Consider the following 14,313-nt stretch of genomic DNA (forward strand, 5'->3'; position numbering starts at 1 on the left):
GTACCTGTGTTGCTGACCATGTAATGACCTTTCTAGGATTTTTAACTACATGGAAAATATTTTGGGTATAATAAGGTATAATTAGCTAAATGTGTGTGAGTCTAGTGTCCGCAAAGTAGGTAACAAATTCTTACATTATTTCCTCTGTTTTCTGCCTAAAATATTGTTTTCGCTTAACGGTGTTATCAGTTTTTATACAACACCCACCAGTCTCGGAATCAACGTTGACAGGACACGGGGCTTCACGAGCTCACTGAGGTTATTTTCCGAAAGCAATTATTTTCTTCTATTATTAGAGAAAGGGGGAACTTTTACAGTGATTACATTTTAAAGATGAAAAGTGAGAATTAAGGTCAACCTTATGTTTGAAGTCACGTTAAATTTAATTTACGGTTAAATTCTCAACGAATAGTAAGCAACATCTGAAGTACACGAGTGCTTTTTTTTTTTAAAGTAGGTGTTGATGTTCTTAAAATCTTGAGTGTGAAACCAGCCAAGAAATGTTTCCTAGAGTAGTAAAAGTGATACGCTCTCCTTTTTTCAATTAGTGTTTCTATTTTGTAGACAGTAACAGTATTTAATTTGAAATTTCCTCTTTCTGTGCCAATTCCAGTTGGAACTCCTTCCTGTGAAGTCTTTGAGTGCTCAGCTTTATGCGATGCACAAAGCCCTCTGAAAGCAGCCAAAGAAAGAAGGGGGAGAAGATGTTTTTCTTTAGTATCAAGCACCTGGCAAGGAAGCTGCGTGTTCCTGTAAAGCCTTGAAGGCATTCCTGCTCTCCCCGGAGAATCCCAACGGACTCGTTTCGATTTCCCTTTGAAAAACCATGAAGTGAGAGCACGTTTGCTTTGATTTAGTTTACCAGACTTGCCCATGTTGTTTCTTGTTGCTTGATTCTGCTCACCGACAAGTCAGGGTGATGGCCCCTTGACCCACTCGCGGTTGGCAAGGGAGAGGGACGTCCTCACCATGACTTCTGGCTCCGGGTGGAAATAGAGGAACAACCCCCTGGTGCTGTGGGCCTCGCAGAAACCAGGTACCTAAGTCGGCAGCTTTACGGCACAGACACGAGAAAAGAGCGCTTCACCACTACTCCTTCTCCACTTCTTGCCATTTGCCACGTCCCTGAGCTAACGTGCCCAAATGGAACCCAGGGAAGAAAGCACAGTATCAGCTGCTTCAAAAAGACAGGATAGAGGGGGCTCCTGGGTGGCCCAGTCCGTTGGGCGTCAGACTCTGGCTCAGGTCATCATCTCGCGGTTTGGGAGCTCAAGCCCCACGTCGGGTTAGCTGCTGTCAGCAAAAAGCCCGCTTCCGATCCTCTGTTCCCCCTCTCTCTACCCTCCCCGCCCCCCCCCCCCCCCCACTGCTTGTTCTCTCTCAAAAACCAATTAAAAAAAAAAAAAAAAAAAAAGACTGGTTAGAGGCACCTGGGTCGCTCAGTGAGTTAAGCCTCTGACTCTTGCTTTCAGCTCCGGTCACGATCTCACAGTTGTAAGATCAAGCCTGCATCCGGTGCCCCGCTGGCTGTGGAGCCCGCTTGGGATTCTCTCTTGCCCTTGTCCTCCGCCCCTCCCCCGCTTGCTCACACCCACGCACCTACAGGTGTGCTCTCTCTCAAAAAAAAGATTAAATAAGCAAAACAGGACACCAAAACACAGGATGAAAGAATAAACAGATAAGGTGGACTTCATCAAAATTGAAATCTTTTGTGCTGCCAACAATACCTTCAAGAAAATGAAAAGACAACCAACAGAACAGGAGAAAATATTTGTAAATCCTATTTCTGATAAGACAGTCGTACATATATGGTGAACATAAAGAACTCTTGCAACTCAACAAGAAGACAAATAATCCAACTTAAAAATGGACTCGAACAGACATTGGCATGGCCATTACGCACATGCAAGGATGCTCAACATGATTCATTTTTAATATTTCAATTAATTTAGTATTTCAATTTTTCTCTTTTATCTATGTTTTGTAATTAATTACTATTAGCCATCAGGGAAATGCAAATCAAAACTATGAGATACCACTTTATACCCACTGGGCTAAACAGTGAAAAAGACACGTAACAAGTAGATGGATATGGCCAAGCTGGCACAGTCACAGATTGCTGGTGAGAATGTAAAAGGGTGTAGCCACTTTGGAAACCGGCCTGATGGTTCTTCCAGAGATCAGACATAGACATACGAGCTGACACAGCATTTCTGCTCCTTGAGAAACGAAAACAGATGTCCATACGAAACGTATACATGAATCTCCATTGCAGCATTACTCATAGTGGTCAAAAAGTATAAACAATCCAGGGGTAATCAAGACGGATGACTAACAGTGGTATATCTATACAACGGAATGTTATTCAGCTACGAAAAGGAACGACGTACTGATATATTCTGCAACACGGAGGAACCTTGAAAACATTACGTTAAGGGGCGCCTGGGTGGCGCAGTCGGTTAAGCGTCCGACTTCAGCCAGGTCACGATCTCGCGGTCCGTGAGTTCGAGCCCCGCGTCAGGCTCTGGGCTGATGGCTCGGAGCCTGGAGCCTGTTTCCGATTCTGTGTCTCCCTCTCTCTCTGCCCCTCCCCCGTTCATGCTCTGTCTCTCTTTGTCCCAAAAATAAATTAAAAAAAAAAAAAAAAAAAGAAAACATTACGTTAAGTGCAAGAAGCCAGAAGACCCCATCTCATATCCTTGTATTCATACGAAATGTCCCAGATAGGCAAATCTGTATAGACAAGAAAGCAGATTCGTGGTTGTTTAGCACTGAGAGAGGCTGGGGTTGGGTGGAGGAGGATGGGGATTGACTAACAGGAGAAAAGAGGGTTTCTTTTGGGGGTGGTTAAAAATAGTCTGAAATTGGGGCGCCTGGGTGGCTCAGTCGGTTAAGCGTCCAACTTCGGCTCAGGTCATGATCTCGCGGTATGTGAGTTCGAGCCCCGCGTCGGGCTCTGTGCTGACGGCTCAGAGCCTGGAGCCTGTTTCAGATTCTGTGTCTCCTTCTCTCTCTGACCCTCCCCCGTTCATGCTCTGTCTCTCTTTGTCTCAAAAATAAATAAATGTTAAAAAAAAAAAATAGTCTGAAATTGGTTGTGGTCATGGTTACAACACGTCGTGAGCAGCCTCAAAGACACTGAACTATATACTTTATTTTTATTTTTTTTTTTTTTTCAACGTTTTTTATTTATTTTTGGGACAGAGAGAGACAGAGCATGAACGGGGGAGGGGCAGAGAGAGAGGGAGACACAGAATCGGAAACAGGCTCCAGGCTCCGAGCCATCAGCCCAGAGCCCGACGCGGGGCTCGAACTCACGGACCGCGAGATCGTGACCTGGCGCTTAACCAACTGCGCCACCCAGGCGCCCCTGAACTATATACTTTAAAGGTGAATTGTATCTCAAGAAAATTGTTTAAAAGAGAGAGAGAGAGAGAGAGAGAGAGAGAGAGAGAGAGAGAGAGAGAGAGAGAGAGAAAGGGAGACCATTATAAAACTCGGAAGCCTGGCCTTTCACATCCAGATGCTTAGTCATTCCTCACTATTCTGGGTCCCTCTTACCGTGCCAAGCTTCTGGACGTAGAGGTAACACGCAGCTCCTATTCACTGTTGTAAACACTTCTGAATCTGTTCCTCACCCTGGGGTCCTTGAACATCCTACAACCACAGCACAACAGCTACATTCCTCTCCACCACTGAGGCCCCACCGGCCGCCACCCCGGCTCTCCTTGGCCTTTGATGACGTGTTCCAAATTACGAAAAGGGTTCAAGAGAGAAGGATAAAATGATAGAGAACTATCAGCATCCAAAGACGGTTCAGGGTTCTGAGTATGTGTACTCACGGGAAAATGGCAACAGATTTTTTGGTCTCCAAGAAGAATCCCAAGACTCACTACAGTGGGGAGCAAGGTTGGAGAGGCAAGGGAGAGACTTTCCTGTAGCTGTCCCCCAGAGTTGCCGGCCATCCCAAACAGGCAGTGTTACGAGAGGTCTGGGTAGAGAGGTGTGGCAGATGATGTCACTAGGGCCTTTTAGTCAGGCAGAAACAGCACTGTCACTGTGACAGCCATTATTCTGAACGGACGACGCTTGAACCCACAAGAGGCGTTCTTGAAGCATCAATGCGGTGAGGAATTTAAAAGCATCCTGATAACTGATTTCTGAGAAAATACCCAAGGAAACAACGTATAAAAAACGTGTAACCATAAAATATAAGAGCAAGCACAGATCAGATTATTAATCCAAGGATTTGGACGGTGCACTGAACCATGTACCAGGCACTGCCCAAGGACAGCAGTTTCGGAGATGGAAAGCTCTCCTCTCAGCTCTCAAGTCATCTGCTGCACAACCAAGGTGGTGCCGCTCATCTTTCTAGTATTTTCTTTATAATCGTGACCCTCAAATCTCTATCAGAATTGGACCTTGCATGGCCAGCAGCCCGCGGAAAGTAGCAACGCCCACCCTCAGAAACCTTCCCAGATTTCCTGAAAAAACAACCAAGTCCCTCACCTGAATGCTAATACAGCACTGTGTGTCAACTAACTGGAATTCACATGAAAGCTTAAAAGACAACAACAAAGTCATCTGGCTGGGTCCAAACACAAAAGCTGGTATAGCGTGGCCCCCACCAAACCTCCTTACTGAATAGAAATACCTACTGTATGTCAGAAAAGAGGCATCCAAATTCCTCGAGTCTTGGAGATTGAGCCCAGACATCCAGAACCAAAGAACCAAGTAGCTAGGGCCTTGCCACACCTGCTCAGGGCAGACTTATTCCAGTTAAGGCCCCAGCTCTTCTCCTATGTTTTCAGGAGACAACAAACAAAACCGTAAAAACCACTAACTGCCTTACCTAAAATCTGTGAATGGATGGTTAAGTTAGTATTTTTATTTTGCTTGTTTTTTTTTAACCTGTTTAAAGTTTTTATTTATTTTGAGAGAGAGAGAGAGAACGAGTACAAGCAGGGGAGGGGCAGAGAGAGAGAGAGAGAGAGAGAGAGAGAGAGAGAGAGAGAGGGAGAATGAATCCCAAGTAGGCTCCACACCATCAACACAGAGCCCAACTCGGGCCCTAACTCACAAACTGTGAGGTCATGACCTGAGTAGAAATCCAGAGCTGGATGCTTAACGGGCTGAGCCACCCAGGCACCTCTATTTCGCTTGTTTTCCTTTTTAAATGAAACTTTACCCCTAGAATTTCCATGCACTGTTTTGTTTTGTTTTTTAATAAAAGCACAGGTTACAGCCACATTGGAACGCGAACCCCGCACAGTCTGCATCTGCTTACCTGCAGCATATGACCGCCTTACACGAAAGCGCCAAATCCAGGAAGCTTCTCCTGACTTCAAAGGACAGTGCGTACTTCAGGGTGTGGCCATCGATGATGAGGGCCACATCGTTCTCCTTGCCCAACAGATTCCCAAGGTCGGTGCAATGCTGCGTAATGGCTGCCCTTGTTGCCTGAAACGAGAGTTGGGGCGGGGGGGGGGGGGGGGCATGTGTTTAGTATTTCAAATTTTAGGTGTTTAATATATCAAAAACAGAGTGCCATACCCATTCTAATGTAACGCATACAGAGTCCGATGTGGCGCGTGTCTGGAATTCGCTGGAATGCCTGCTAGGTCTGTCGTATGGATGAACGTATCCCCTTTAATGATATTTACATTTGACATTTAAAATAACCTACTCTAGTTACAGTCCAGGCTGAGCTACGGCATCCAAATTCTTCTCCGTTGGAATTTTAATTGCTAAGGTTCTGAGGACAGTTTTTCTCCCCACTCCTTTATACTCCATATGGAGTTTTCTCGGTGCCTCTGGAACAGGAGACTCCATACAAACAAATGGGTGGTGGTGTTTTTTTTTTTTTTTATTATTATTTCCAAAAGATAAAGGTGCTAAAACTTAAATGGCAAACATTTCTCAGTTTGCACAAGATAATCTTTAAAGCCTCCAAAAAGTATTAGGGGATATAAAATTAATACAAAAGATTAATTTCTCTTCTCTGCTGAGATGTTCAGATTAAACCATTTCTCCCCATGGGTCGTCACAAGAAGAAACAAACTGATCATGTTTTTCATGTTCCAGAAAATATTTAATCAAATTAAACACTTTAAAATAATATGTTTTAAGATATTAGTACCAGCCTAAATAAGCACCTTGGTGTGATGTCTCTTATCAGATAGAATTAAAGCATAGAATCATTCTTTGGAGTAAAAAAAAAAAAAAAAAAGTATGTCTGACTTCCCAGGGAATTTATGACTACGAGCAGGATATCTGCTTCAAACAGAGGAATAAAATCTCTGGCTCACAAAAATATACGGTTTAAATGAATCGGGGAAACACAAAAGTCTGCTGAAATTATCGTCTGGACGACTGTCCTTTGGCTATTAACCTACATTTACATATAATTGATCCACACGATAACATCAATTACCGTCTTCAAGAAACATGTCAAATGGACAGGAATCTTTCCACCGCTGGTTAAACCGAGCATCAGCTACTACCACAAAGTGGAAAACAGGTTCTACTGGCTTACTGCTCAGTTTTCATTCTCAGTAAGAGACTTCCAACAACACTTATCAGAAAGATGTATTTGAGGCATAATTGTGGCCTAGGGCCCCGTTCTGGAGTCAGATGGCCCAGGGACTGGTCCCAGCTCTCCACTTATTACCTCTGTGACCCTGGGCGGGTTATTTAACCTCTTTAAACAACGATTCTCAAGTGTAAAACGGGGCTAAGAATACTTACCTCACAGCACTTTTGTTATAAACAAATGAGCTAATCAGGGCAACCTGCTTAACACTGAGCTTGGCAGATAATAAGCACTCAATGAAGCCCATTCTTCCTCTGGTTACTACCCTACATCTAGGAAAATACACAGTTGGGCTACTTTGGGCAGTGAATAAATGCCATTGCTGCTGACAATGCCTTCCTTGTCAGCGTAGTGACATAGGCATAATGGATAGAACAGTGCCCGAAGAATAAAAGTTGACTTTCAGTAAAATAAAGGAAACTTTACACATTTTTTAACTCTCGATTAGTTGCATAATTCTGAATCTCAGACAAAACGTCTACGTTTACCTCATCTGTGCCAACAGCCTGCCCTTTAGAATCTGGGTGGAAAGAAGAAAATCCCACCCACTCAGGGAAATCCCGGTGTGGCGGCCTGGGTGTGTGCACCGGGAAACTCAGACAAGTCTGGGCAATTCTGGAGAGGGTGCTGGCCAGAGGTCGATGCAGGGGGCACAGAAAAACCTCCTGGAAAATATCTTACTGAGAGGGACGAGGCAAGATGTATGGAACTGGTCCTCGGACAACGTGCCAATACTGTCGTGGAGGCACCGTCTAGCCCAGCAAAACTTACCCTCGCTGCCACCCCACCCCCTGGACTTACGGAGGAAGAGGTTGAAGAATTCAAATCCCTGAGATGAGGAGACCCCTGCCTGTGGCTGTGTTTTAAGGGGGCACAGTACAAATGGAGATACGCGACAGCGGTAAGATCACGGAGGGTACTTTCTCCACTTAGGGTTATTTCTGTCCTGCTCAAAAAGACAGACTGGAGCCTTCTTCCTCAGCCTAAGGGTTGGCAGCTGACCGCCCGCGAGCGTGAGAGGCTCTGGGGCATGAGCAGGGAGGGTGCCAAGCACTGGGAATGGGAATGGCAGAAATACGGTTAATGAGGAAACCATGCTCCTCAGACACAAACAGTCCTCCCCTTGCCCCCACAATCAGTCAAGCAGTTATAGGGAAGGACCCGAAAGGGAGCTGGAGTTTCAACAGTGGCAGGCAGGGACACAGAGTCGCACACATGGCCCCTCTTCCTGAGAGCCTTGTCTGCCACAGCCCACAGTGGCCTGGGAAACATGGATGACACTGAGTTGACAGGTTTCCAAGTCGTACCGGGAAAAGTGCTGTGGACTCAATGTGTGTATCTCCCCAAAACTCATATGTTGAAACTCTAGTCCCCAATGTGATGGTTATTTGGAGGTGGGGCCTTTGGGAGGTAACTAGGTCAAGAGGGGGAGGCACTCCCAATGAGATCAGTGCCCTTACTAGAAGGGACGAGGGAGTCTCTTCCTTCTCTCCCTTTCTCTCTCTCTCTCTACCCCGCCCACTCTCCCCCCTCCAGCCACGGGAGGACACAGCTGAAGACAGCTGCTCCACAAACCCGGAGGAGAGCCCTTGGATCCAATGTCCTTGGAGCCAATGGATCTGCCGGCACCTTGATCTTAGACTTCCCAGCCTTCAGAACCATGAGGAATAGATTTCTGTTGGTTAAGCCACCCAGTTTTGGGGCCAGCGGACCAAGCTAAGACAAAAGACGACCCCTTGAGCCCACCGGTGATGCAGCACTACTCTTGGCATAATGGATTTGGATACGAAAAGACATGGCCTATGACCAAGGCAACACACAGACTGAGCACACGACAACTGCCATCATGTTTACTGCCCGGAATGAGCCTCCTAACATAGTAGCCGTAGGACAGATCCGCGCTTAGTACCGAACGTGGAAGAGAAGGCTGCTAATACGGGGGCGCAGGGAGAGGGGAGGCAGGACAAGGCCTCTTGGAGCAGGAGATGCCCGTGGAAGTGAATGATGACCCCTTGGCCGAGTTGAGCTGCAAACCGTAGAAACGTAGCAGTCACGTTTTCCCTTTGCAGAGACTGCAGCAAACATGACTATTACTATGTGGGCCATTTGGCTTTCCTGGTACATTTTCCTTTCCCTTTTTTCCAAGTTTTTATGTAAATTCCAGTTAGTCAACGTACGGTATAATATTAGTTTCAGGTGTAGAACCCAATGATTCATCATTTACGTACAACACCCAGGGCTCATCACAACTGCCCTCCTTGATACTCATCGCCCATGTAGCCCATCCCCCTGCCCCTCCCCTCCAGTAACCCTCAGTTTGTTCTCTATAATTAAGAGGCTGTCTTCTAGTTGATCCTTCTTATTCCTTTTGCCTGCCACGCTCTCTACTCCTAACCGCCGCTCCTATCCAAACCGTCCTGTTCTCTCACTTCATCTACACGGAATCGCACCTTTGCCTTTGAGATTGAAAACCTTCCCTCCCACTAAAACCTCTCCCAACTCCCCATCCTCCCAACTCCACCCTTGACTTGTCTCCAGCCTCCACTTCAGTTCCTTCCAATGCCCACTCAGCAATAATCTTTGATCAAACCCAGACTGGTTGGGTTCATTGCACATGTGTGGCAGAATATAGGTCCCTTCTGTGCAGTTCTCAAGCAAGCCAATCGAAGGTATTACTATCACAAACAGTTCCTTATTCTCAAATGGACTATGATTCAAAAGTCTATTTGTAAGTCGGTTATTGGGCACTTAGAATCTATTTTCCCAAAGGAACGATGTTACAAATTGTGGTTGGATCCCAGGGCCTGTTAATGCCTATTTAGCCTAGTCGCTAAACTTTATACTGCAGTCTCTTATTTTAATAAAAAACCAATTACTGAAAGTTACAATGGACTTAGCTGTTATGAGGGGCACGGGGAGTTGGGACTAGAAGTTTCATTCCCAGAAAGATACAGAACATTCCAAAACCCTTCGCTAGAATTTGCCTTTTAGGCATTAATATTAAACAATCTGTTTCCAGGTTTTCATACACGTTCTACAATTTTATTTTCCTTTGCAATTAAAAACACACACAGTTTATAGCCAAAAGCGAGCGAGGGCAACTACAGACCGTTCCTGTAGGTGCAGCAAACACTCACCGCTCCCTTGGTTGAGCTGTACTGGGAGCCCTGCATTTCTTTTTTTTTTTTTTTTTTTTTTTTTCCCAACGTTTTTTATTTATTTTTGGGACAGAGAGAGACAGAGCATGAACGGGGGAGGGGCAGAGAGAGAGGGAGACACAGAATCGGAAACAGGCTCCAGGCTCCGAGCCATCGGCCCAGAGCCTGACGCGGGGCTCGAACTCACGGACCGCGAGATCGTGACCTGGCTGAAGTCGGACGCTTAACTGACTGCGCCACCCAGGCGCCCCATGCATTTCTTATCAGTAAGCTCTACACTGGCCTTTCCATTTTCAGTTGTTTTTTTTTTTAATTATATAAACAGCATAGACAGTGCTACCTTTGATCTCAGGAAATGGTTGTCTGCTCACAGATCACAGGTTCATCTGAAGTACAGCTGAAGTTCAATCTGAATTTATGCGCAGGTGGGATCTGAAAGGTGGCTCTCCGGTTCATCACTCCGGGTTTAATCAACCCAGAAAGATGAAGATTTCTAGAATCTGGATGCATTTCTACCGATTTGCAGATAGCAGGAATCTCTCCTCAAAATGAAACCGTTCCAGCAACACTGAAAAATGTCGAGGTAGGCAACCCTCTCCCTCCGTGAGCTTGGCAAGTGTCGAGAGGAATTTCTTAGACGCTGAGGTAGCAGCAGCTGCCTCAGACCCCACTTTGATGTTCTGCAAATTCCAACGGGCTCAGAGCTGACCATGCTGAAAGCCAGGATGGTTCAAGTTTCACGAGCAGCAATTCAGCCAAATCATACTACGCCTTCGAGAACAAACTCCCTTCTCCTGGATTAACCTCGGGCTAATGAGGATCTAATGGTGATGCTCATCCTCTAGACCATGGGTTCAAAAGGGTTTTGTTGTTTTTCCATTCCAGCCGCCTATTTTTCTTGTCTCTTGCCCACTGTCATATGTCACTTCTCTCGCCACTGCATTCTACCACTCTTCCACCCATTCCCGCTGCCCAGACTGTCAGAGCAGCCACAGCAGCATTCTTCTTATTCTTGCCACTGCCTTTATTTTACTATCATTTTCACTTCCAATATAATCACACTTGTTTCCTGACAGCATTAACACGCACAATACTTTGGCATTTATAAATCCTAATGGATATGAAAGTTTGTAACACTTAAAAGACAAAGCACAAACCCGGCAAACCCATGACAGGCAAATAAAGAAAGTCAAGGCTGGGAAGACAAGATAGTTACTCATGGCCCCTACTGGCAGCTGTTGATGCCTGGAGAGCTGATACCTTTCTGCTCTGGATGTTGCTTTGTTCTAATCTAACGAGGTTCATTAAAAAGTAAGAGGAATCTCTGTTAAGTGTGTAATGTTTCAAGGATTTCCTAGAATGCTAATAATTTCAAGGAGGATAGGATGCTATTTCACAGGCACTGAGCAAACCTTCTTAAGAGATAATTTGGCCTCTTGCCTCCATGTACCCAAGTACCTGTCTGGTACCCTCAAGTCACCTCTTATTGTCACCCCCATCAAGCATTTCTCTACACTGGCCATCTCCACCTCCCACAAAATGTTCTATTGCTGACAAAAAAAATTTTTTTTTTTATCTTCTGAGAGTAAACCAACTCAATTTACTGAATTCACAGCAACAGACAAGCCTCTACAGAGGTTTTGTTTTGGTTAATCGACTTCATTGAGCTATAATTAATATAAGGTTGAGCCATTTTAAATGCACAATTCAAGGAGTTTCGGCAAAGGTACGCAGTCATGTGACTCTGTCCATAACCAACACATAGAACATTTCCATTACCCTAAAAACGTTCCGTCCTGCCATTCTGCAGGCAATCCCACCCCCACCCCACCCCCAACCCATTCCCTAGCAATCCTCAATCCACTCTGTCACTATAGTTTTGCCTTTTTGCGGATGCCATATAAATAGAATCAGAGTTCACAGTGTCTTCTGTCTGGCCTATTCATCTAGCCTAAGGCTTTGTGATCTGTCCAGTGTTTCTGCACTCATCAATTCCTTTCTGTTTCTGAGTCGTGTTCCACTGTATGAATATGCCCCATTTTGTTTCATTCACTCACCCATTATTACACATCTGGGTTGCTTCCGGTTTTAGGAGATCATGAATAATGCTAGTGTAGGTATTTGAGTCTTTGTGTGGACACGTACTCCTACTTCTCCTGGGTAGACACCTAAGATTGGAACCACTCTGTCCTACCACCTACACAGACACACAGGGCAAGTGTTCATCTAACTTTAATTTTTTTTTTTTTTTAACATTTATTCATTTTTGAGAGACAGAGCATGAGCAGAGAAGGGGTAGAGAGAGAGACACACAGAATCTGAAGCAGGCTCCAGGCTCTGAGCCATCAGCACAGAGCCCGATGCGGGGCTTGAACTCACGAACTGCAAGATATGACTTGAGCCGAAGTCGGACACTCAACCGACTGAGCCACCCAGGCGCCCCAAGTGTTCATCTAACTTTAAAGAGACCGGGAGGGGCTGTTTCCGACTTAAAAAGACACGGCTGAGGCACTTCGCCTTCCTCTCAGGCCCATGTGCACGCCCTGGCTGCTCCCCGCAATCCTTGTCCACACGGGCACCATCAGTCTTCTCGATTTCAGCCCTTCTCGTAGGCGTGCAGTGTCAGATTTAGTGGTTTTCATTTGCATTTCCCTAATGACTAATGGTGTTGACTATTTCCTAATGCTTAATGAATTAAACGAATTCTGTCTGGGGGGATTTTAAGACACACAAGTAAGCAAAGTGGAATGATTCAGGGAGTACACAGGGGCCGTTCTTGTGCAGGCTGCTAAGCCCCAAGAACCCCTCTTCAGGAGAGCTGGGATATCCTACTTTTCAAGTTTCTTCTTTTCACATCTCTCGTCTCTAGAAGACCCACGTTTTCGTGGAAAGGCATCCCAGACAGTGTGAGAAGGGGGACTCAGGAGGTGGGGAATATGGCAGAAAACTGGCAGCAGCTGTAAATGAACAAGTACCATTTATTTAAAGGGGGGGGGGGACCATTTACCATTTATTGTCCACTTATTTTTAGCCTTCAGGGCCTAGAAAATGTCTGAAGACTACAATCACTGCTATTTATTGAAAGACCATTTGACTAACAGTTGTGGCTGAGCTCAAATCATTCAGGTTAAAGAATTCCCTGAAAACATGTACTTTCATTATCACAAAGGATATTAAATAGCAAACCTAACAGGCTTACTTTATTCAAAAAGCTGTATTTTGATTTTAGTACCAGGAATCGTCTTACATGCTAAACAAATATATTCTTGAATGGCTATATATAATGAGATCTCAAAAATAATTTATATGCTCTAAAAAGCATTGCTATCTGAATATGGACTGCGAATCTTTTTTTTTCAATTTGTTAAAATGTGGAATTCTTCTTAAAGTAGATAACCCTTTTCCTCTAAGAAAATGATTTCAAAGTGTGACCCTCCCGCAAGAAGAATGCAAAATCAGCATTTGTCAGTGATCATGCAGCTGTGTATAAAATGACCCTCCATAATTCCATGAACGATTGCTTGTCACACATTTGTCCAGACTGGATCTCTGGGAGTCACCGTAGACTTCAGAGACGCAATGAATCACTGCCACGGTTAATATCACCCTAACTAGGAATAATTTTACTATGAACACAAACACTTTAACTTAATTAATTTTCTGACCTTTGGGGATTTACATTTTTAACCTTGGGCGTATTCGTAGCTACCACCTATTTAGCTATCTCTAAAATCTGCTCGACACTTGGAGTTATTTTAAAATGCCCAGACCAAACACAATGGTGATCACGTTTATAAATTTAAAAAGAAACTACTGCAGAAAATCATCCCCAGACAATTAAAATTTGCAAAGTAGTTGAAATGAACCGCGTGATTAATTATGTCACATAAACTTTAGCAAAGGAAGACAGAGTGCCATCTTACACGGAAAGATAAAGTTCCAACAGCAAACCAAAGATCCACATGTGGCTCAAGTGACGAATGCTGGTATCTGCTAAGTCATCATAGAAAGCATAGCATAAGTAGCGCAAAGTCATTTCAATTTCTGAGCTACTCCCTTGCTTTACGATAAAACCAATTTTTTATATAACTTATTGTCAGACTGGTTTCCATACAACACCCAGTGCTCCTGCCGACAAGCACCCCCCTCACTGCCCATCACCCACTTTCCCCTCTCCCCCAACCCCCATCAACCCTCAGTTTGTTCTCGGTACCCAAGAGTCTCTTACGGTTTGCCCAATTCCTTAAAACCATATGCTCGCTTTTTGAATAACCCTTACGGGTGCCGTGTAGGAAAATGAACATAATAATCTTAACTAGTTAATTTCCTGCCCTTAAGGACTCAAAGTTTTAACTTTAGTATTTCAATAGTACAGCCACTACACTTACTACTCCTAAAATCTTCTTAACTCTCAGAGGAATTACAATGTGCCCAGGCTGTGTGTGACTCATGCAAACAGCACATGACAGTATATTAAAAAAAAAAAAAAAAAAAAAATCCCAAATCCACATGTGGCAGCTGTGGTCTGTGTGAGGTAGTGAACAGGTAATCATGAAGGCTCTA

The 14,313-nt window shown here is 44.7% G+C and overlaps 1 protein-coding gene across 9 annotated transcripts in view; it reads right to left on the reverse strand.

Annotated features, from left to right (window-relative positions):
* ATP8A2 (ATPase phospholipid transporting 8A2) overlaps window positions 1–14,313 on the reverse strand; it is a 614,836-nt gene that overhangs the window by 301,593 nt on the left and 298,930 nt on the right. For all 9 annotated transcript variants that reach the window (XM_058689525.1, XM_058689573.1, XM_058689555.1 and 6 more), the window contains exon 25: window positions 5,288–5,460. In XM_058689525.1, the coding sequence (XP_058545508.1) occupies window positions 5,288–5,460 (173 nt within the window). The remainder of the gene's footprint in view (window positions 1–5,287; window positions 5,461–14,313) is intronic.

Source organism: Neofelis nebulosa, chromosome 1 (assembly GCF_028018385.1).
Source record: "Neofelis nebulosa isolate mNeoNeb1 chromosome 1, mNeoNeb1.pri, whole genome shotgun sequence".
NCBI classification, from domain to species: domain Eukaryota; kingdom Metazoa; phylum Chordata; class Mammalia; order Carnivora; family Felidae; genus Neofelis; species Neofelis nebulosa.